This window comes from Puntigrus tetrazona, unplaced genomic scaffold (assembly GCF_018831695.1).
Source record: "Puntigrus tetrazona isolate hp1 unplaced genomic scaffold, ASM1883169v1 S000000009, whole genome shotgun sequence".
Lineage (NCBI taxonomy): Eukaryota > Metazoa > Chordata > Actinopteri > Cypriniformes > Cyprinidae > Puntigrus > Puntigrus tetrazona.
In genome coordinates, this window is record NW_025047689.1 from 337,336 (window position 1) to 362,815 (window position 25,480).

The 25,480-nt window shown below is 39.1% G+C and overlaps 1 pseudogene and 3 gene segments (V, D, J or C); 1 reads left to right on the forward strand and 3 right to left on the reverse strand.

Moving 5' to 3' along the window:
- LOC122332334 overlaps nucleotides 1-10,868 on the forward strand; it is a 249,997-nt pseudogene extending 239,129 nt beyond the window's left edge.
- A 1,130-nt stretch (nucleotides 10,869-11,998) lies between these two features.
- Nucleotides 11,999-12,577, reverse strand: LOC122332362. The segment is given in 2 exon segments: nucleotides 11,999-12,315; nucleotides 12,438-12,577. Coding segments are annotated over 2 exon segments (366 nt in total).
- A 2,326-nt stretch (nucleotides 12,578-14,903) lies between these two features.
- LOC122332350 lies at nucleotides 14,904-15,486 on the reverse strand (the record flags this gene model as incomplete). The annotated part of the segment is given in 2 exon segments: nucleotides 14,904-15,226; nucleotides 15,345-15,486. Coding segments are annotated over 2 exon segments (372 nt in total), but the record flags the coding sequence as incomplete, so codon positions are not given.
- Nucleotides 15,487-16,489: 1,003 nt separating this feature from the next.
- LOC122332346 lies at nucleotides 16,490-17,253 on the reverse strand. The segment is given in 2 exon segments: nucleotides 16,490-17,079; nucleotides 17,159-17,253. Coding segments are annotated over 2 exon segments (429 nt in total).
- Between the last annotated feature and the right edge of the window lie 8,227 nt (nucleotides 17,254-25,480).

A 25,480-nucleotide genomic window follows, 5' to 3' on the forward strand; every position in this document is an offset into this window, starting at 1 on the left:
TTCAAAAAACATTTTTTTTTCTATGGGTCAGGAGGAAAAAGATAATGAAGTTATAAAAGACTAATAATAATAATTTCTTCCACAGATTATTTTGGTCTCGCGGGTCGAGTCATGCTCAATACGTACCTGTTTGAAGAAGAGCGGACCACATCAGATTTTGAGATGTGGCAGCACAAATAGGTTTGTTGTTGATTATTTTATAAGCCTACTTTTTTTATATTGTGCATAAATTTAAGGCAGGTCGTATTTTTGCTGAAGTGTGTTTAGTTTGAGTCGTGGCAGGACAGACAGGTATGCTGTTGACCTCATTCTCAGTGTACTCTGTTGTCTTTGTACTGTGTATAAAAAAACACATTGAAATTTATTGAGGTTAACTGCGATTAATCATTATTGTTCTCACTCATCGTTAATTTCCTTTTTTATTTCTCATTAATGCATATGCTCTACAAACATTGAATAATGTGAATTTACATGGAAGTGAACAGATTATTTGTAGCTTTTTCTTTGCACTACGTAGAAAGGAATTGATAGAGACTGAGCCTGCTGTGAGGGACACAGCTGAAAGGAGAGTCTTCACAGAGAGTCAAGTGACTTTTATTTTGTGTGCGTCTGTAATTTCGTTATTTAACATTTTCATAAACCACCCACATAAACTACTTTAGAGGTCTGCTTAAGAGTGACTGCTTAATGTCAGTTAGAATTTTTTCTTCATTTTGGCAGAGTTCAGTCAAATATCAGGCAAAAACCTGCAAACCGAATTCTTTCAGGAACCGGACAGATTCACAGACCGTTTCATTGGTAAATTAGAATAGAGATGAGTCTTTAAAAGAACTTGCACTTTTAAGAGAGCTAGTAAACTTGTTTAGGACAGTTTGTTTTCCAACACTGTTTCCTGTTGGAGTACTTGCCGTGTGCACAATGTAAAGTCGCGTTATAGAGTAAAACTTGGTGTTAAACGGAAATTAAGGACGTTTTAAGAGAACTTTGTTAAAATGGTCTATGTTTGTGTACTGTTTACTGAAAATTGGCAGTGTGCTTTTTTTTGATTCAAGGTAAAGATTTTTATTAAAGAGAACTTGTGTTAATATACTGTTACGTGACAGATTCTCAATGTGAGCTGAGCGGTTTTGTTCTTCAGGCAACGATGTGTCAAGATCGAGGACAGACAGACACCTGCTGGTCATAACATATCTGCGAGGATTTCCAATCAGGTTTTAGACCGTACCATAGTACTGAGACTGCTCTCATTAGAGTTACTAATGACCTGCTTCTATCATCGGACTGTGGTTTTATCTCGTTATTAGTGCTATTAGATCTTAGTGCAGCATTCGATACTATCGATCACCACATTCTCTTGGATAGACTAGAAAACTAAGTTGGCATTAGAGGAAGCGCCTTAGCATGGTTTAAACCATATCTATCTGACCGCTATGATGAGGTATCATATCGCTCAGAAGTGAAATATGGAGTTCCTCAAGGCTCAGTGCTAGGACCGTTACTTTTCAACCCATACATGTTACCTCTGGGAGATATTATCAGGAGACATGGTGTTAGCTTTCACTGCTATGCTGATGATACTCAGCTCTATATTTCAGCGCAGCCTGGTGATACACACCAAATTGAGAATCTAACAGAATGCATAGTCGATATAAAAAACTGGATGATGAGTAACTTCTTTAATGCTAAATTCTGAAAAAAACAGAGGTGCTAATAATTGGACCTAAAAACCCCACATATAATAATCCAGAACACAGTCTAAGACTTGATGGCTGCTCTGTTAATTCTTCATCATCAGGTAGGAACCTAGGTGTGCTGTTTGACAGCAGTCTTTCCTTCGAAAACCATGTTTCTAGCATCTGTAAAACTGCGTTTTTCCATCTTAAAAATATATCTAAATTACGACCTATGCTTTCAACCTCTAATGCAGAAATATTAATTCATGCGTTTATGACCTCGAGGTTTGATTATTGTAATGCTTTATTGAGTGGTTGTTCTGCACGCTTGATAAACAAACTTCAGCTAGTCCAAAACGCTGCAGCTAGAGTCCTTACTAGAACTAGGAAGTATGATCATATTAGCCCGGGTTCTCTCAAAACTGCACTGGCTCCCTATCAAACATCGGATAGATTTTAAAATCTTATTATTACCTATAAAGCCCTGAATGGTTTAGCTCCTCAAAATTTGAGCGATCTCTTATCACATTATAGTCCTGCCCGTCCGCTGCGTTCTCAAAACTCTGGCTATTTGATAATACCTAGAATATCAAAATCGACTGGAGATCCTTTTTTCTATCTAGCACCTAAACTCTGGAACAATCTCCCTAACGCTGTTCGGGAAGCAGACACACTCTGCCAGTTTAAATCTAGATTAAAGATCTAGATCTTTTAACTTAGCCTACACATAACACACCAACACACTTATATTATTTAAATCAGTTAAAAGATTTTTAGGCTGCATTAATTAGATTCACTGGAACCGGGAACATTACTCCTAAAATACAATGTACTTGTGACATCGTAAAAAGAATGGCATGTATGCTAATATTAGTCTTGTTTCTTTCTTAATCTGTTTCACAGTTTGTATCCAGAGTAGATGGTGTATCAGCACCAGAGATTATGTTCATCAGAGACCAGAACACCTAGATGCACACACACAGCTGCGTTTAAAATTGAACTGGCTCCAACTGGTTTCTCCCATGTTTTTTTTCTCTATTCTGTATGAATGGGGTTTTGGTCCCTTGCCGCTGTCGCCTCTGGCTTGCTTTGTTGGGGACACTTAACTTCTAGCAACTATTGTCAAATTTATTACAGAGACTGTCTCTGCATTTAACAGCAAATTATTCACTCTCGTTATTATACTTCTCCCATGTGTTCAGAGTGACCTACTTTCTATTAATTGTCTAATTGTCTTCAGCTGTGTCTTGTTAATTTAGTCAGTTCCTGTGTGTATTTAAGTTCCAGTTTTCTTATGTTTAATCTTCACTTCTCGTCTTTAAAGCGTGTGGGTTTTTTTTGTCCTGCCTGCTTGCAACTATCTTGCTATTTTGTCAATTTGTAGAGGATTAAAACTGTTTCAGTTCATTTTTCTCATTGAGTGTTCCTTCTCACAAACCACACCGTGACATAGGTTCAAATATGTCCCTTTTAAAAATCTACCGCCCCAGTGACAGCTTTTTTACCTTCATTTCTAAGAGTGTATTTGCACTAAAAGGTATAATATACAGTATTATCATAATTCACTGTGTTCCTGTTTCATCCTAATCCTTAGAAATAGCAGAATGTATCACTTAAAGTGTAACATAACAAACAAATACACACATTAACTCTCTGTCCACTAAAAGACACACTGCAATCATCTGCAAACATACAGGCTTTATTCAAATATATTTACACTAAATGTATAATTGAAATTACATTTCTTTATATGATTCAATAAATTTATAAAACCACAAGCTGGTTTTAGACAGCACAGACTCCTTTTTTAAACCAACAAAAATCTATTACATCTAAACATTAATAAATATGAATTATATGTACAATTTAGTGTCTAAGGCCTCGGTCTGTTCCTCTTATTTACACAATGTCCCATTTCTCCCTTTTCTCTACTCTCATTCTGAAAAACACACTTTAGCTAAAAAACCCAATCTCTATCTGATCCCAGGCTCTGGTTTCTGCTGGTGCTGTGTGTTCAGCTCCTCCAGGATCCACACAGAGCTCCTCACGGACTGAAGGTGACCAGGAAGCAGTTCTCCACACTTCCTGTGTCACTCCTGCTTTGACAAGGCTATTCCTCTAAACTTTAATGATGGCAAAGCATCCAGGTCCTGATGAAAGTCAACATGTGCTTGGCTGTTGTTTCTTGTTATGAACGGAAGTGTTTGGTTTCCTCTAAACGTACCAGCACTTTACGTCTAATAAACAGTTTCATGTTGGATTCATGTCTACCAGAAATCTCAAAGATCATTTAGGTTCTTCTTATCAAAGGTGTCTGTGGTCCTGGTTACACCTCGCGTTAAGATGTGTTTTGGTCAATCACAGTTTTTAGCGTTGAATGCTTTCGACCACATGAGCGTCTGCTCTATGAGCGCGATCCAGTCTACTTCTGGGAATAGTTGAAAGTGGACAAACTTAAACCATTCACAGCTGTATTTAGCTTTTTTCCACTTCAGACCAATGAAAAGGCACCTTAATAAAATTCAGCTTTTGACTGCAATGCAGTGAACAATGGATGATTTTTTAAGATGTTGATTAAAATGTTATTTTCTTCTGCCACTAAAGCCACAAGAGCATTTTTTACAATCAATAGTGATCGACATAAAATGTCAATGAAGTTAGAAAAGGAAACAGGATTCAGAGGTCTGTTGAAATCTGTTAATAAAGTAGATTGTGAGCTCATTCAAACTGTTCAGAAGTCTATAGCAGGGCTGGGTGATTTTCCATCAGTCCTGCAGTAGAATATGAATCTGAATATGAAACATTTATTAATCTGTGACCACGAGATGCTGACCGACTCCTAATAAATAAATAACTGAAATATAGGAATTTCCAATATCCTAATTAGAGACTGAAATAAATGACTGATAAATGTCTCAGTATAAATGGTCACTTTCTTAAAGCCACAGGTGTCTAAGAAAAGAAGCAAAAACTGGGAAAACTTTTACAGTGAACATATTTTTTCTTCAGCAAGCACCTCACAACTTTTCTTCAGGCAATGTCAAATCTAGTGAGTGTTATGTAATTATATTACATTGCATTAATAAGTATATTTCCTCCTTAGAACATCATATAAAAAATCTGTGAAGTGTTTGATTCAATGTGTTTGTGTTGTTTGTGATCCTCTCATCATCAGCTGCAGTATCTCTCAGCTGTATCAGTGCAGTCACTGTGACTCTGACTCACAGCTTTTTGTACGACTCTTTATCACTGTGTGAACACATAACCACTATGATAACTCTGACAGTAATAATCTCCTGTATCTTCAGTCTGGACTCCTCTGATGGTCAGAGAGAAATCAGTTCTGGATCCACTTCCACTGAATCTAGATGGAGTGTTTGACTCTCTCTGGTTTGCTGAATGAATCAAGAGTTTAGGAGCTTCTCCAGGTTTCTGCAGGTACCAGGCCATACATGTATATGAACCTGGACAGGCATCTCTCACTATTGTGTTAGTTTTGCATGTTATAGTGACGGATTCATCAATCTGAACTGTTTTTACAGAGGGAGTCTGAGTCACAGTCACTTGTCCGCTGAGACCTGTTAGCAACATAGCAAGAGTTTAAAAAACAGGATTTATGTAAAAATGTCACTTTTTTTTATAGTAATTACACCATTTTTACATCACCATGTATACATATACAGAGAGTCCAGATGAGGATGAGGATGTTGTTCATTGTAGTAGTTGAGTCTTGTGTGATGATGAAGATTGTGTTGTGTTCTGCTCTCAGTCATGAAGTGTTAAACTCACAGCACTATAAACACTCTCATGTAAAGTGTCTCTATGTAAATGATCTTCAGACACAGAACGGCTGTCAGTCTCAGGCAAATCACTAAAGGTTTTAATGCTTTAAGATGAATATTAGCTCTATAATTCACAGTGTTGATCTAACTGGGTTACTAAAAAAACGAATTTGATTTCTAAACACATGGATTCATACACGTAAACCAATTTCGACACAAGATTACAACCCGCAATGTACTGCATAACTACAAAGACTTCACAGCAAACCAGAGGCAGAGTCAGACATTAGAAATTCATATAACATATAACATAAACACTGAAGATCAACTTTTCCAAAAACTTTAAACTGATGTTTACATTTTATGTGCATTTTACCTTTAGAAAGTTTCTGAAAGTGTCCATAATCTTTTGAGCTGAATTCTTATATTTAATGAGTGAAATAGAATAATAAGACATTTTCTGTTACCAAGCAAATAAAAGCTGCATCTGAACATTCTTAGTCAAACGTATCATATTCATGTCAAAGGGATCATGTCCAAACTATATTCTGCAAGAGAGGAAAGTTTGGATCATGTGACTGATTATTTAATTATTAATCATGATTTATTATTTTGGGAAAGAGGAACATCACAGCCTCTGAGCTAGAATGATGTTCAAAGCTTTACGTTAGTTTAACGATTCAAATGACTCTTTTGAACCCGACTTTAAGTGATGCTTTTATTCATCATGTTTTGTGTTGGAGACGTTTCAGCGTGCTCCAGCCTGCACGTCATTGCCACAATGAGAAGAAAACCCATCTAGTGTTGTTACTTCTATTGCTTTTCTTAAAGTTAAGTTTTCCCGCCGTCTCTAAGTCTCAGACTGTAACATCAAACTTTAACCAGACCGTGTCTCTGCTTCTTCAGCCAACGTCCAATCACTTGCCGCCCAGGACTTCGACTTCCAGCCAATCAGCAAACTTGCATAGGCCTACGCTATGAAAGTACTATGTGTTTTGTCATGCTGCAATAAACATCTTGCTCAAGATCTTCTACGTCCTCGTCATTTTTTCTTACTCTGCTTACGAGTAGGTCCTGTGGAGGTACTAGTTACAAAATAGCTCCGCTGTAAATTCTGACTAATATGTGGTACATTGCAGGTTGTAATCTAAAGCGTTACCTAAATTGCTTTGATATCATTTTTTATTAAAATTTTTATTTTGGCCAGTTTTTATCTTTATTTCTTCTTTTCATAGATGATAATATATTTTAAGTTATTTTAAGGGGTATATTTTAAGTTAAATGACACATAGCGGGGACGTAACATGGGCTGGGATTTTCTTTTTGTTTCCTTTCCATTGTTTCCTTTCCATTTACTTTATGTTTCTGTTTTGTATGTCTGTTTTTATTTTCTTTACTATCATTTGTTGGGTGTGCAACTAGTTAGTGACTAGTAGTGGTGTGGAAGTCTCTGTGGACCGAGATGAAGGTTCAAACTTTATTGTTTAATGTTAATGTTGTTGTTTAATGATATTTTCAGTATTATCTTTTATGATTTATTTGATATACTGTGTATTTGTAAGTGACTGTGATGGGTTTTGTGTGTGTGTGTGTGTGTGTGTGTGTGTGTGTTCTGACTGGAGATATGTTTAGCACTGGAAAATGTACAGTGTGCATGAGGTATACGATCTATATGAAACATATTTCCCTGCCCAGTAAGGAACTGAAACGTTGTCAGTGAAGGGTGTATAAGATCCACTGTTAGAAGATGAGGAGGACCTTTTTAGAGAAACTAAGAAAATAACATTGTTTTCTCCCAGAACATTCACTCAATAAATTAATTTCTTTGGCAAACAACTGGAATCCGGTTCGCTGAGTTGAATGAAGCGGGGTCAGAGTTCAAATACAAATCTACACAGTCAAGCTCTCATTTTACTGAATTTTGAGAAAAGTGTGAAAACATCAAAATCATCATTTTCTCCACTGATATTCACAGAATGATTCTTAACATGGTACTTCACTTTAGATTTTCTCAGTGGTGGAAGAAGAAGAAGAAAGAAATGAGGAATTAAATTTTAATGTTCTGTGAAACACAAAAGGAGATATCATGCAGAACTCATTTACCTGATTCTGGATTGAAATAACATTTCCCGTCACAATTATTGTCAGATTTGATTGGCTCGTTTAATTGTGGGACATTGTGAATGATGAATTAAAAAATATCCAAGAAAGATTTATGAATGAAAAACACATTAAAGAATGTAAGAAATAAGCTCATCATCAGCTGCAGTATCTCTCAGCTGTATCAGTGCAGTCACTGTGACTCTGACTCACAGCTTTTTGTACGACTCTTTATCACTGTGTGAACACCCAGCTACCACTGATATAGTGTCTACTCTGACAGTAATAATCTCCTGTATCTTCAGTCTGGACTCCTCTGATGGTCAGAGAGAAATCACTGTCAGATCCACTTCCACTGAATCTAGATGGAGTTCCTGACTGGAGGCTGTTAACTCTATATATCAGGAGTTTAGGAGCTTCTCCAGGTTTCTGTAAGTACCAGGACAGACATGGTGATGGGCTGCAGCCTGTTAAAGGAGTGCTGGCGGTGCATCTCATCACTACAGTCTTTTCTAGTTCAGTTGTTTGAACTTCAGGAGTTTGAGTAACTGTGATCTGTCCACTGGAGCCTGAGAGAGAAATGTAATATAATTAATGTATACGCATCAAGGCAATGTTTTAGTATAACGTAGGCCTATACTTTAGCTAACTTTATACTGTTTTCAAGCTCTCATCATGTACCTTGTGTACAGCACAGCAATGTCCAGATGAGGATGAGGATGTTGTTCATTGTAGTAGTTGAGTCTTGTGTGATGATGAAGATTGTGTTGTGTTCTGCTCTCAGTCATGAAGTGTTAAACTCACAGCACTATAAACACTCTCAGAGCACTGAAGCATGTCTGATGATGTAAAGAAGTGGGCGGGGTTTAGCTTGAGCTGCTGACAAAATATTAAAAACTTTATAGATAATATTTAACTTTGAAAATAATGTTTTGAACCAGTTGTGATAATAACATGTGGATTGATTGTAAAATATATTTTGTTTATGTTTCGCTGGCTGATATGACTTTATATTCATATTTGACTTTATTTTAATGTCTATCAGTGTGTATGTGGTGTTTGTAGTTTTCAGCGCTGATGTAGAAATAACATTGACAGTCATCCATGATGCATTTATTCATAAAGTTAAAGTATCTGAGTGTTACCAAGATAAAGTGAGTAGTTTCTGTCAGGTCATGTGATCTCAACATACATGGACCAACATTAACGTTGATATCATGTGTTTTCAGTGTTGATGTGAAATGTTTTCATGTGCTCTAGTTCTCCTCGTGACTGAATAAAGATCATCAGGACTGTGTCAATGAGTCTGGATTTAAACAAACAAGCCTGAAATGACCAGAAATACTGATTCATTTGTCTGAAGCTGCGGGTTTTTCTGTGAATCATGACGATTGAGCACATAATAATAACATAAATATGATTATGATGAACCATACAACATCGTCAGTGATAGAAGAGGTCAAAGGTCACCTCAGAGGTCACAGCTCGTCACATGCATTTCTTTAAAAGTGTTTTATCAGCACATGACAGGATTTTGTGTGAAAGTGTTTTCTTGTACTTTTTAAAAACTGTTTTCTGTCACACTGAGTGTTTATCATCTGAGGTGTTTCTCTCTCAGTGTGTTGAAGTGTTTGTGTCTCTGCTGGAGTTTGTGTTCACTCGAGTGAAGAGAGGTTTTTGTACGAGTCTTTCATTAGATCGTATCACTGTGGTGGACTTTCGGTGGAGGAACTAAACTGGTGCTCGGTAAGTCTTTTTAATTCTCCAAACATACAATTTATGAATAAAATATTTATTACTGGTTTATTTTCTTCATTAGTTTTAACTCTGTGTTCATACGTAACTAAACTTCTTTTGTAGATATACAAAAATAAACAGATTTGATATCAGAATATATATAGCAGCTACTTTCTGTAGTTCAGTCAGTGATTCTGAATCTCGTTTGCTATCGTTGTTTTTATAATTCAGTCTTTTTAAAAACAGGAACGATTTGTCAAAAAATATATAAATTCTGTTGATTCTGTATTTTCTAATTATAAAAACATATTATTTTTAGTTACAAAATCTTTGTTTAAATTTTAGTTATAAAGAACTGAAAAGTTGAAAAATATCTAAAAGAGATTTTTCTTTGGGATGTAAAACCTAATGAAATTTAAGCAGTCGGTGTCTTCTGTGTTTAATTTCATTCATGAGATTGAATTGAAGAATTGAAATATAAAGTGAGTCTGTAACTTGTATATTGTGTGTATATCAGCTCATTTCTAATGTTTTCTAATATATTCAGCAACATAATATTAACTTCATTTGAACTGTGTCACAACATTTCATCTTAAATTAGTCACATTTTTAGCTGTAAAAAAAAATAAAACATGAGAGGACTATTTAGCGCTGCTTCTTATAATTCCGTGCTTTTAAATACAGGAACGATTTGTAAAAACCAAAAAAGAAAGAAAGAAAAAAAAAATACAGATTTAAAAATTCAGTTGATTCAGTTGTTTTCTAATTACGAACAACAGTGATATCATTTTAGTCACAAAATCTCTGTTTAAATTTCATTTATAAAGAATTAAAAAATATTCAACAGAAAAAAACCCACTAATCAGTCGGTGTCTTGTGTGTTTAGTTTCATTTATGACGTCTAATTGAATTAAAATGTATAGTGATTCTGTAACTTCTATATTGTGTGTATATCAGCTCATTTCTAATGTTTTCTATTATAATCAGCAACATAACTTAACTTCATCTGAACTGTGGTCACAACATTTTAGACTACTGGAACACTACTGGAATCGAAGCGGTCAGTGCCCTGCTTTAGTTTAGTTTTCTTTCTGAAGTTTGATATAAATGTAGGCAGTGATCGTGTAGTTTGTGTTTATCACATGAACTGTGATGAGATGGTGATCGTGACTGCGCCTCACGCCTGCTGCTGAAAGTCCTGTAGAAATGCTGTGAACGCTGCAGAAGAGTGTGTTTGTGAATGTGTTGTGTTTGTCTCCTGCAGCTGGTCCCACAGAGAAGCCCTCGGTGTCTCTGCTGCCGCCTCTTCTCTGCAGATCTCTGGAGACTCAGCCGCACTGCTCTGCCTGCTCAGCTCTTACTCTCCACAGGGGCGCAGGTGAGCTGGACGCTGGACGACTCAGAGGTCACCGAGGGGTCGTGACCAGCGCAGAGAGCGAGTGGGGACGGCCTCTACAGCCGCAGTAGCGTCCTGACCCTCAGCAAAGCACGCTGGGAAAAGGGAGAGAAGTACGCCTGCAGAGTAACACATGATGGAGCTTCTTGTGACGTCTCGTTCCACAAGAGTCGCTGTTAGTCGCCGCAGTGCTGATGTTTCTCTCCTGAAGATGAGCCGTATCTGAGTGTCCTGTGTCAGGCAGGATTCACGTGAGTCTAGTGCTGCAGCTGTAGTCATTTACTGTAACTCAAGACTGAAAGAGAGCTCTAGTGTCAAAGCACTGGCTGATCTTTCAATCTGCTGTGTTTGCTGCAACATTCAATAAAGCTTCTCAACAAGCTCCGTTTGTGTCCGACCACATCATTCCACAACTAACAGATCAAGACGCATGTAGTGTTTTTCACAAGCTCCATCAGTAGCAGTAAATGGAGTCAAATAAAGCTCTTGGGGTTTGAACATGGTCTCTGGAGACAGAGCTGCTCTATTCTGAGACCGTCACAATCACTCCACCCTGACCATGAAAATGAGATTTTCAGACCGTTTGATTGGTCCATAATCTGGACGGAAACAGATGGGTTTCGCTTCTCTAGTCAAGCAGAACAGCAGATAAACTATTACTAATTCAGACAGAAACAGGAACGTTATTATTGTCTTGAGTCTGAATCATTTTTTTAAAATCCACCGATAATAAGTGGGATTAACTGAAATAAGCCTGGATTATTTGGTAAACCGCTCATGTGTGGACTTCAATAAATCTTCAATAAATAAGTCTCGTATTTCAATAAATCTCGGAGTGTTAAATTAATAATTAATACTTCTCAGTGTTTATAAAAAAATCACTGGAGTGGTGATAAAAGTAACACTGAATCATTGTTGGAGTTAATTTGATAGTTAAGTGTTTAATTGAGTGTTAGAAACAGGACTGTAGTCAAACTATGAATGTGGTGACCTGGGGACATTTTTCATTTTATTAATAATTTTAAAGATGCAGACTTTGATGTGAGTCTCATATCAGCCCTCAGTGTGTGATCTTGATAAACAAGACAAATTAATACTAGACTTTACAATTATCACATAATGAATGAATGATAATATGATGCACTGTATATGCCTATTAAATAAATTTGTAAATAAATATTGTTAAATTTAAAATTTTTGCCATAATCCTTGTTTTGTTTGTGATCCTCTCATCATCAGCTGCAGTATCTCTCAGCTGTATCAGTGCAGTCTCTGTGACTCTGACTCACAACTTTTTGTACGACTCTTTATCACTGTGTGAACACCCAGCTATTACTGATATAGTGTGCACTCTGACAGTAATAATCTCCTGTATCTTCAGTCTGGACTCCACTGATGGTCAGAGAGAAATCACTTCCAGATCCACTTCCACTGAATCTAGATGGAGTTCCTGACTGGAGTCTGTTTATGTAATAAATGAGGAGTTTAGGAGCTTCTCCAGGTTTCTGCTGATACCAGTGTAAGTAGCTGCCGTATATTCCTACATCTATGTTACACTCTATTGTAGCTGTTTGACCGAGCTGGACAGTTTTAACTTTAGGTTGAGTCAGAGTGACTCCTCTGGATTCTGAAGAAGAGAAAAAGTCAGTTTGTTTGTAAATCACCTTTATGGAAGACTATTTGTATACTAAATTGGTAAAAACAAGAACAACAGTAACTTTTTTTTAATATAAAATCATAGTATTTCACCTAGGATAAAAGCTGCAACGGTCCAGATGAGGATGAGGATGTTGTTCATTGTAGTAGTTGAGTCTTGTGTGATGATGAAGATTGTGTTGTGTTCTGCTCTCAGTCATGAAGTGTTAAACTCACAGCACTATAAACACTCTCAGAGCATTGAGACGTGACTATAATGCAAAGTGACTCTCAACACACATATATATTGTGACGGGGTGAAGAATCACCTGTGGCAAGGTGTTCCTTGTTTGTTTCCAGGGTGACGCTGGTGATCTCTCAGGATGCTCTTCACTATATATATATATATATATATATATGCAGGATTTATGTTTGTATACATTAGTCTTTCGATCTGTGCAGTAGTAACTGCAACTGTTTCAACAATCATTTTGTTAATGCATTGAAGCAGGCAAAGATTTACACTGCGCTTAAATTATTAATTTAGCATACATAATTTTGCATGTAGACGGTAATGCTAGTAAATATATTAGTCTGAAATAGATTAAAAGCATTATATACATCATAGTTTATCCAGAGAAATAACTGACTACATGAAGCTTTCATTTCAAGATGATGCATGGCATGTTGCCATTTACTAATGGGCATTAGTGTGTGTTCTCTGATCGGTGTTGTGTGTGATTGTGTTGTAGAGCAGCTGCATTATCTCTCAGCTGTATCAGGTTTTTGTACGACTCTTTATCACTGTGTGAACACAGGTTTATTGTTGATCCAGTGGTAACTCTGACAGTAATAATCTCCTGTATCTTCAGTCTGGACTCCACTGATGGTCAGAGAGAAATCAGTTCCATAATCAGCTCCATTTCCACTGAATCTTGATGGGGTTCCAGAGTAAAGGGTTTTAATGCTGTACACTAAAAGTTTAGGAGCTTCTCCAGGTTTCTGTAGGTACCACGAGACGCAAGACTTGCAGTCACCATCTGACCGGCGTCCAATAGAGCTGCTGGTTGTACAGGTCAGAGTCACTGTTTGTCCGTTCTGAACATGTTTCTCTGTTGGAGTCTGAATCGAAGTCACCTGTCCTGCAGAGTCTGAAGAACAATTAAACGACATTAAACTTTCAGAACTGAATAGAGAATAGAAATGTTTGAATTACAACTGCAAAGATCAAACTATATTGTCTTACAATGAAAACAAATTGTCAAGATCAAGAAGATGATGAATGTCATTTTAGTTGTTGTGTCTGTTAAAGTGTCAGTCATGACGTGTTAAACTCTCAGCACTATAAACTCTCTCAGAGCACTGAAGCATGTCGATGAAAATTTGAATAATTTACCTAAAAAGCTGTAACTCAAACCACTGATCAGTGGACAATGCGCTCATCATTAAACATGGACTGACCTTATATGAATGTATAAACATTATCAAAAAGCCAAACCATAATTGGTTATAAAACACAGCATTCCAGATTTGTTCAAGTCAAGTGACTATTATTTAAGTCACACAAAAAAAAGAGTGATGAGCTATTAAATAGTGACTGAAGTGACTTGTGGCCAGGTATGGTGATTCATACTTGAATTTGTGTTCTCTAACCATTATGCCATTTCAAATGCTTAGCTGAGACTGTTGGGAAGGGCTTGATTTGATCCAATTGGCGTTTATATCAGTAACTGTAGCAGTGAATGTGGTGAGTGGTAACTCAGAAAGCTGAATGGCACTGGAGACTGTGAATGCCACCTACAATAGTACAATTGTAAGTGCACTACAATTACAAAAAACGTGCCTAGCCAGCAGAGGAAGCCATCGCCAGAGTACTAGTAGTGCTCCTCTGCAGTCATTTCCTGTTTGTGGGCTTTATATCAAGAGGCCCACCATGTGCTCAATGTGAAGTATTGCCAGTATCACCGCCTTACCAAGTGTTTGCTTACCATTGTTCTATTGACTGCCAAGTGTATGATCTCTGCCTGTTTGCCTGACTACAGATCTCTGATCTGTTTGCCTGTCTGGATTCACTGCCTGGTAAAGACCCATTGCCTGTTTATTGATCACTTGATTACTCTTGGATTATCCCTGAACCTGTCAGCCTGTCGGACTGCCTCTCTGTGTGTGACCTCTACCTGAATTACGTTTATGTTTGTTGCCCTTCTAATAAACTTCTGCACATGGTTTCTACGCCGACATCCGCCTCCTCATTACACACTGGAAATTTAGTGTACTTACTCTGTATGTTGTAATCTAAAGCATTACCAGACAAGACAATGTTTTGTGATAATACTCTTAGGTGTGTTTGTTGAAAACACCAGAAGAGTTGACATTTTCTGGTGGCATTATAGTCTTTTATTACTGTCACACTCTGCAAAATTAATAAAAGCTTGAGTTTATACCTCTGCATGTTTGTTCTCTGATCAGTGTTGTGTGTGATTGTGTTGTAGAGCAGCTGCAGTATCTCTCAGCTGTATCAGTGCAGTCACTGTGACTCTGACTCACAGCTTTTTGTACGACTCTTTATCACTGTGTGAACACATCTTTACTGTTGATGTAGTGATAACTCTGACAGTAATAATCTCCTGTATCTTCAGCCTGGACTCCACTGATGGTCAGAGAGAAATCACTCCCAGATCCACTTCCACTGAATCTAGATGGAGTTCCTGACTGGAGGCTGTTTATTAAATATATCAGGAGTTTAGGAGCTTCTCCAGGTTTCTGTAAGTACCAGGACAGACATGGTGATGGGCTGCAGCCTGTTAAAGGAGTGCTGGCGGTGCATCTCATCACTACAGTCTTTTCTAGTTCAGTTGTTTGAACTTCAGGAGTTTGAGTAACTGTGATCTGTCCACTGGAGCCTGAGAGAGAAATGTAATATAATTAATGTATACGCATCAAGGCAATTTTTTAGTATACCGTAGGCCCTTACCATAGCTAACTTTATTAATTATACTGTTTCAAGCTCTCATCATGTACCTTGAGTACAGCACAGCAATGTCCAGATGAGGATGAGGATGTTGTTCATTGTAGTAGTTGAGTCTTGTGTGATGATGAAGATTGTGTTGTGTTCTGCTCTCAGTCATGAAGTGTTAAACTCACAGCACTATAAACACTCTCAGAGCACTGAAGCATGTCTGATGATGTAAAGAAGTGGGCGGGATTCACAACAGCTTGAGCTGCACTATGTACTGTATTATTATGGGTCTAATAATTTCAGATACAGATGAAAGCATTTATTAAAGCCATTATTTTTTTTCTTTAACTCACTGACTGTGGTCTTGAATGCAGCATCACTCACTTTATTTTATATAAAAGCTCAATATTAAATAATCTGTACAAAGTGAGGTGCGTCAAATGGTGACATCAGTTGTGTTTTGGGGGTGTAGGGGACAAATTCAACATGGGGGTTTGTAGCTGTAACATGGAGACTGACAACAGAGTTAGGGATCCAAATGCAAAAACTTTATTTACAGTACGTTTTTAGATTTTCAAATCTTTAGTCAGATTTCAGCACTACATCTGCACAATTAAAGTGCATTAAGTACAAAATGAGTTGTTCCAGTTTAGCAGACTTTTAATACTTTAAGTATAGTCTAGACAAGGCCCAAGGGGTCTTACAAACCCTACTTTACTGCAACATGAGTAGCAACATCAGTCAGCAGAAAGGTTGGCCATACCGACACACGCAGATAGTCGTGGTAACAGACTTGGCCTGTAACATATGTGTAACAGTAGCTGTCTGTTACATCTACATAATTGCAAAGTGTAAGTACAAGCTGTTCCACAACTTAGGTACATGATCAGTACATTTTGTTTCATGTAAGTACTACTAAGCTTCTACTAAGTACTTACTGTAATTAGTCTGTATTATGGACACCTTAAAATAAAGTTATCTGCTGGAACGTCTTTCTACTGTGAACGAGTGTACTGTAGTTAGTGGAAGCTAGAGACTAAGGCTGAAAGTTTTACATATGTATATTTTTCTTATAAAAATTACTTTTGGGAATTTACAATTTACTCAGGAGGCCTTTATTCTCCTGTTGCATATGTACCATTTCCAGTATTTACTATTTTCAGTTTTCTCAGAAAGATATGACTGTATGAGCAAACATGATATAAAAAGAAGCAAACGTGTAACTTTACCTTCCCTGTCTAATGCAGATAGATGTTTTCTAGTTTGATTTAATGGGTAAAGGGATAGGACATCTAAAGTAAAGCATTGCCATATTTATAACAATAAACTTCACCATCTATTTATTTTGTGTTATGAGTGTGTGTTCTCTGATCAGTGTTGTGTGTGATTGTGTTGTAGAGCAGCTGCAGTATCTCTCAGCTGTATCAGGTTTTTGTACGACTCTTTATCACTGTGTGAACACCCAGCTATTACTGATATAGTTTATAGCCATACAGTAATAATCTCCTGTATCTTCAGTCTGGACTCCACTGATGGTCAGAGAGAAATCAGTTCCACGGTCAGCTCCATTTCCACTGAATCTTGATGGAGTTCCTGACCGGAGTGTTTTAATGCTGTGCACTAATAGTTTAGGAGCTTCTCCAGGTTTCTGTAGGTACCAGGAGAGACATGACCCACACCAACCGTCTGACTGGCGTCCAATAGAGCTGCTGGTTTTACAGGTCAGAGTCACTGTTTGTCCGTTCTGAACATGTTTCTCTGTTGGAGTCTGAATCACAGTCACCTGTCCTGCAGAGTCTGAAGAACAATTAAACGACGTGATATTTAAAAAGTTTGAAATAACTTTTAAGAGAGCTAACTGAATGAAAGGTCTTACCTTGAAAATACATCCCTAAGATCAAGAAGAATATGATCAATGTCATTGTAGTTGCTGTTTTTGTTGCTGTGTCAGTCATGAAGTGTTAAACTCACAGCGCTATAAACTCTCTCAGAGCACTGAAGCATGTCTGATGATGTAAAGTGACTCTCACTATTTAAATCATTCACCTGAAGACTGTAGTTCACTCTCGAAGACAGATAACTGAATGTGGCACAACCTGTAACTGAATTCAACTGAAAGAATTATGAAGAACATGAAGAAAATCATCACTGATAGGGACTAAAATGTTACAAGTTAGTTTTAATACAAAAGTAAATTAAGTCAGATTTAAATTGATAAGTTTCATTAATAAATCCACTGGTGGACAAACACTTAATAAATGATCATTAAAACAGCCAGTATAGACAAAAATGGCTATATTCTTTAACACATGTAGTGTTTTTTGATAACTTTCATTAAGATTTAGATTACTGTTTAGATTATATAGTTTTAAGCACTCCTGAAAATTCAGCAATATTAATATTATGCTTTGCTGCTATTTGCCAAACGTTCATGTTCATAAGAGTTTATTCACATGCCAGTGACGCCCCCTCTAGAATAAAACAGTCGATATCGCTCTAAAATACTTTAATAATCTACAATACAATAATAATAATCTACAAAACAGTAATGTTCTTTTATTTAACTGGGGTTTAATCCTTTGAAAAGAATAAATAAATAATAAATATATATTTTTTTGTTGTGGTTCATTTGAACCACACATGTATGTCCAACTTATATTTAGTAAACTATGGTGATTCTTTAGGAAGATATGGTTACTTTACAGGGCAGATAATAGACATATTTACATAGATTTATTTACAGTCTTGTTGTTCAATGCTTTGGCAGTACTCTAATGTGATTTTCTGAGTTAAATGTTCATGTGTTTATTAAGGCTTTGATGGATTTAGTGTTCATTGAGAGCAAGTACACTGTTAAACTAATTAATATGTATCAAATATTTCAATTTGAAATGTCATTTAAATGTATAAATTAAAAAATAAAACCTTTATATTACACTATTGTAAAAACCTCTTATTACATTATTATTATGTCTGTTTTGATGAATATTTTGTCTTCTCTTTTACATTGAAATATTCAGGGTTCACTCACTGAACCATGAAAACACCTGCAAATGGAGGAAATTATGAAACTATTTTGAGTAGTCAAATGATGAACCCCAACCACTGAAACAGATGACTGTTGGTTCTGTGTGTGTTGACTCGGTGTAGTCTGACTGTATCTTCAAGCTCCTGTGAAACATCTGCTGATGGAGCTGATCTATTCTGAGAGGAACAGAATGAGTCAGGACTAAAGAGAGATGATGTTTGTTCACTGAGACTCTCAGCAGTGAGACTGAGCTTCCCAATGATTGATCAACCATTTACTGTTTTGCAGTAAAAACTATATATGTGTGTGTGTGTGTGTGTTGTTTGTGATCCTCTCATCAGCTCAGATACGACTCTTTATCACTGTGTGAACACATATTGACTGTTGATGTAGGGGAAACTCTGACAGTAATAATCTCCTGTATCTTCAGTCTGGACGTATCTCTTGTTCCTGTCACTGAATCTAGATGGAGTTCCTGACTGGAGGGTGTTCATTTGATATATGAGGAGTTTAGGAGGTTCTTCAAGTTTCTGCTGATACTAATATAAGTGACCGTAGCGTATCCCAATGTCAATCTAACACTCTATTGTAGCTGTTTGCACAGTTTTAAATTCAGGCTCAGTCAAAGTGACTTGGATAACTGGGTTCTTGGTTACTTGGATTCTTATAATAATATAACTTAAATAATGTCTCTTACGGAAGTATGTAATAGAAACCCATGATAAATAATCAACTGCCCAGTACATTCTGCATCAATGACGTCAAATGATTTCACTCCTTGAGCTACTGGTGCTTTTTACCACAGCACAACTAATAAACAGTTCAGAAAATAAAATCTGATAAAATGTTGTGTCATTTTGGTTTAAATTTTCAGTCGAAGAGCAACAAGAGAAGCGATGTTTGACATTTGCCATTTTCCTAGCGATAAGAGTAGGAAGAAAATAATGTGATGATGCCTGTAGACGAATTAAACTTCCTAAAGATTTGTTTCTTTGTCCTTTCCACTTTAGCTCTGATGCTTTTGACTCATTCCTGTAATCTCTTTCATTTGAGGTGGTCAGTCGGTTTATTTTCCGAGTTGTGTTTTCTGAGTTGTCTAGATCACCGAGTGCAACCATTTTACGTCATCAGGATAATGGCATCACTAAAGTCTAAAATATGTATAAAACAATGTGGATTTTTTTAATAATATAAACCATTCATGGGTTTTCTTCTACATATTTCAGTAAGGGACATCATTTACATTATATAAAGCCACACAAGTATTAATAACCAGGGTTCCCTTTCATGTAAACATACAATAAATAAAGGACTATGGCTGAAAGCTTACTTGTAATGAAGTAACTGCACTGTAAAATCTAACTGTTCTAGCAAACACTGTTTAGATAACTTAATGCCTGTAAAACATAGTAATATGTTTTAATGTACTAGTAATATACTAGTATACACACAATATTCATTGTTTATTCAGAAAACCCAAATTATGATTGATTGGTTTTCTTTCTCTAGTTGCATCTACTCATTTCTCAAAGTCATCTTGAAAGTTGAATTGTCAATAAAACTGAAGAATTGAAAGGAACTGTATCTTCAGTCTGGACTCCACTGATGGTCAGAGAGAAATCAGTTTCACGCTCAGCTCCACTTCCACTGAATCTAGATGGAGTTCCTGACTGGAGACTGTTTATGTAATAAATGAGGAGTTTAGGAGCTTCTCCAGGTTCCTGCTGATACCAGGCTAAGTAGTTGCTGTATATTCCTACATCTATGTTACACTCTATTGTAGCTGTTTGACCGAGCTAGACATTTTCTGTTTCACAGCTTTGTTTTGTTTTACCTTGTTTCAACTACAAGCTATTTGTGTATTATTACAGCAATGTGTATATATATATATATATATATATATATATATATATATATATTGTGGTGGAAGGAGCCAACGACAGACACAGTGGGTGTGGCGTCAGGCCTTTTTATTAACAGAAATATACAAAATAAAGTGTCCAGGGGGGAAAAGTGTCCACAATAAATGGGGGAACTGGTGTCCTCGTCGTGCTGCAGGGGAAGAGCAGGTCGGGTAGTGTTCCAGGGGGAAGGATCCAGGTAAGGGGTGGAGTACAGCGGCCGCACGGGCTCCTCTCTCTGGTCCGGGGTGCAAGGGGCAGCGGCTTCTTCCCGTGGCTTCTCCATCGCTTTTTTCCCGGTCGTCAGTCAGACAGTGCCGTGTGGTTCAGGCTGATCAGGCTAAATGCTGCATTCTGTGGGGAATAAAAGAAGAGCGGTTAGTGTCGGTGTTCATGGAGGCGAAATGCTCCCCGTCAGCGTGCCGCGTGGCTTTCTTCTGCTGCTTTGCTGATTGGGGGCAGCTGGAACCGATCAGCCTGTGACGAGCGGGTGCACATGTTCCTCGCTGCTAGGGACGTTACTGCCAGTGTCTGCTGGAGGTAGAAAATGCAGTTTTGGGTTTAGAGGATTTCGATAGGGGTACCTGCCAGTAGCCCTTGGTCAAGTCCAGTGTGGAGATAAAGCGGGCCCTTCCCAGTCAGTCCAACAATTCATCCACGTGAGACATGGGGTATCCGTCAAACTCTGAGACCTCATTTAAGCGGCGGAAATCGTTGCAGAAACGGAGGGTGCCATCGGGATTCGGTACTATCACTATGGGGCTGGACCACATGCTATGGGACGGCTCAGTTACTCCCACCTTGAGCATTTGTGGAATTTCCTCCTCAATAGCCTGCCGACGAGCCTCTGCGATGCGGTAAAACCACTGCCAGACATTAACTCCAGGATGTGTCCGGATCTCATGCTCGATGACCTGGGTCCGGCCGGGACTAGGGGAGAACACATCAAAGAACTGGTCGGACTGGTGTAGTCTGTATGTGACCAGGCTAATTCTATCCACCACGTTGTAGGGTCCTTGCCAGTTCACTAAGAACTTGCATGCAGCCGTAGGAACGAGGACCATGACCTTGTCACCGGGCTGGAATTCCCGTGGTTGGGCTGCCCAGTTGTAGTGCCGCTGTTGGGACTGCTGAGCCTTGCACAGGTGGTCCCGGACTAACGGCATGACGCGGCCTATCCGTTCCCTCATCTCCTTGACATGCTCTACGACGGTGCAATGGGCTGCCGGCTGGCCGTTCACCCTAACCCTAGCTTCCAGGGTTTCCTTGGGTGGCTCGTGGTGGACGATGCAGCCAGCCAGCCAGCCAGCCAGCCAGCCACGCGCGTGCAAGAGGTGCCGGATCGTCCGTTGAAATCGGCTTGTTGTGAGCAGAGGGAACCGCTGGCCTGTTGACTGGTCGTGGCGTGCCCTCCGCTCCTGGACCACCCCCTGGGGAAAAGGAGACGCTCGCTCCTCAGACTCCTGATGTTGGGCCGAGTCCGCCAGCTCCATCGCCTCAACGAGCTCCATGGTGGTAGCTGGGTTCCTCATCCTGACAGCTTGTCTGTGTAAGCGGGGAAGGGCTCTCAGGAATGACCTGCTCCGCCACCTGACCCACCAATGGGGTCACATCGAGGAGCCAGTTCTGGGTGAGGCGTGCGAGTTTGGCCGCTTGCGCTCGGGCGGGGAGGTGTGGGTTGTACTCCCAGCTGTGGAAAATGGGTGAAAGGCTGAGCCAGGAGAGAATCTCTTGGGGTACTTCTAGTTAGCTCTCCACCGAAAAGGGAGAAATACGCACGCTGTGCCTCACCGGTTAACAGGGGCCAGTATTCGTGCTCACTCCTCTGGGTGCCAACCTTCTGCATTCGCAGTTGTCTTGAACATTTGCAGGAATGCCTCGGGATCGTCATGTGCGGACATTTTTAGTAGCAACTTGGTGGCTTGGGCTCGGGGGTCAGGCAGCGGAATGCGTTGGGCGGCGGCGGACCGTAGGGCAGCGAGCTCCTGCTCCGGTTCGGCCTGTCGAGTTGCCAGATGCTCAACGATTTGTTGCTGATGGACGCTGATCTCGGTGAGCCGTTGTAGCAGTTCTTCCATGGCGGAGGACTAAAGGGGAGGTAGAAAAAAAAACAAGGGGGTGAAGATGAGATCACTTGCCGGTGTTTCTTCACACTCTTGCCCGCATTCTTCACAAGTGTGACGGGGTGAAGAAGCACACAGCAAGGAGGGCTCAAATCAAAGCCTCGGAGGGTGGAGTTATTTAACAAAGAAAGATTTTGTAACACTTTGCATGTCTTTATAGTCACTTTTGTTCAGTTTAATGCATCCATGCTAAAGAAAAGTAGATTCATTTATTTAATAACTTCACGTGTTGAGGTTTTTTACACTTGTTCTCAGTTCTCATTTACCAAACCAGTTCAGACAGGCTTCTTTGAAAATGACTATGTGTATATATATATATATATATATATATATATATATATATATCTCAGTACCTGACATCAGTGATTCTGGTCTGGAATCAAGGTCTTTCTTGGACACAGCAGCAAAGAGGACGGCCTAACGACAAGCTGAGTGTATCATCATTACATTTCAGTGTGATATTGTCTCAAGGTCAGTTTTATTGAAGTTATTTATCTGTACTTCCCTTCCGACAGCTGTAGATTCTCTCTCTCTCTCTCTCTTTCTGTCCTTCTTTTATTCCTTTCTTTACTCTTTCTTTTTTTCAGGGAAGCTGACAGAATTACACTGACCGTACATAAAGAGCGAGAGATATATTGCCATATCATTTTCTCCATAAACTTTTGCACAGTGACTTCCTCACAACACTGACACATGCATCAAAACCAGAATTGTGATGAAGTCCAAAACAATTGCCTGATATTAACACAAAAATATCAGAATTCAGAGGAATTTAGTCATTTCTTGAGTTCTGGAATGGGATTCTTGCTGTAAAGGGTTTTAACAAGTGGGTTTAATGAGAGTTTAACAAGTCAGGGATAAGGTTACCTTTCTGACTTTCTTTGTGAGGCCAGCATCGTCACATTTATTGACTGAAGTGTTTCAAAAGAAACTTCAAAACTTCAGGAGTTATGCAGTTTATTGCTAAATGAGCAAATAATGTCAGATCATTTCAAACCTTTTTTCTATTTGTAATTCATACATACTCAGAAATAAAGGTACAAAAGCTGTCACTGGGCGGTATCTTTTTAAAAAAATACACTTTTGTACCCATTAGGCTCAAAAAATGGACCCTTTAGGTATAAATATGTCCCTTTTAAAAATCTACTGCCCCAGTGACAACTTTTGTACCTTTTATTTTTAAGAGTGTATTTGCACTAAAAGGTATAATATACAGTATTATCATAATTCACTGTGTTCATGTTTTATCCTAATCCTTAGAAATAGCAGAATGTATCACTTAAAGTGTAACATAACAAATAAATACACACATTAACCCTCTGTCCACTAAAAGACACACTGCAATCATCTGCAAATGTACAGGCTTTATTCAAATATATTTACACTAAATGTATAATTGAAATTACATTTCTTTATATGATTCAATGAATTTATAAAACCACAAGCTGGTTTTAGACAGCACAGACTCCTTTTGCAAACCAACTAAAAATCTATTACATCTAAACATTAATAAATATGAATTATATGTACAATTTAGTGTCTAGTGCCTCTGTCTGTTCCTCTTATTTACACAATGTCCCTTTCTCCCTTTTCTCAACTCTCATTCTGAAAAACAGGCTTTAGCTAAAAAAATCAATCTCTATCTGATTTCTAGCTCTGGTTTCTGCTGGTGCTGTGTGTTCAGCTCCTTCAGGATCCACACAGAGCTCCTCACGGATTGAAGATGACCAGGAAGCAGTTCTCTGCACTTCCTGTGTCACTTCTGCTCTCCCTATACAAACAGTCGAAAGCATTGATCTAGACTGATCCCAACGACACAATCCAGCCGTGACTGCTGTGATTCCAGAAAGTGTGTGTCACTGGTCTTACACCTGTTCAGTTTAACCAGGGGTGGCTCTCAATGTCCTCTAAACTGGGCCGGTCTGATGCCGATGCACGGAGACACCAGCGAATCAGCTGACGGCACTCTGTTACACACAACACAGCCTTCAGCAACACAAAAGCACACGCTTCACCTGGATCTGGACGTGATGTCCGTCTCTTGCCTGTAGACAGCTCTCTAGGAAGGTCAGCCTGCTTTTGGAGGTGACCCTGCGTGCTCCTCTGAAGGAAACAGCCGCACAGGATGCTGTAGGCGTCACCCGACCGACCAAACCGTAGCCGGTCCTGCGTAATAGCGGTGCTGCCTAAACCACTCAGGAGGGCGTATTCAAGAGTGCCTGAGAGACACAACAAGACCACAAGCGTCCGATCAAAGTCTTCCCTTTGGTGTTCACAAACACATGACTGCAGTGAGATCAAAGCAACCTGCAAATTGTTGGTAGGCCGAGTCTTGCAGCAGATCTCCACAGCGAAGTCCAGCAGCTTGATGTCGTAGGACTCAGTGGAGATCAGAAGGTTCTCAGGTTTGGACGATCGATTGCAGGACTCATGCGGCTCTCGCAGTGTTTCAGCGCCGTGATCAGCTGCAGCAGGACCTTTTTGGCCAAAGTTTCCTCCAGACACCCGTTCTCCTCGCAGAAACTCTGGAGATCTTGGCAAGGAACGGGACGCTCCAGGATCATGGTGTAGCGTCTGCGATGGTCGAACCACTCTAGCAGCTGCAGGACGTTTGGGCAGGCAGGAGCCGAATTGACCAGGGTCATCAACGCCACCTCCAGCGGCAGCAGACCCTGACCTTCCTGCAGAGACCAAAGATTCATTACATCCAGAGCTGAATGCAGATTCACAACACATTCACCTTCAACTCACCACGTTCAGCGTCTCAGGCGCCCTGCTTTTGCAAACGTACTTGATGGCAACCTGTGAACAGATAAACCACAGGAAATCACGCATTCACTGATATGGCCATTTCTAAAAGCTGTTTGAATGAAGCAGGGAAGGAAACGTCTTACTGGCAGTCTGTCGGACCTGCGTATCCCAGCATGCACCGAGCCGAATCCACCTCGGCCCAGCAATGGGCCCTTGGCATACGCTTCTGAAACGCACAAGAAATGTATAAACAGAACATTTTCTATTAATAACCGAGTCATGACATCTTTGATAATCCTGACCTCTGCGGGAGCGTTTGGCTGGTCTTGTGTTGGAGGTGGACGGCCCTTCATCCTCCCGGCCGCCGCTCTGCCGCTTCCTCTTCCTGTGAGGCT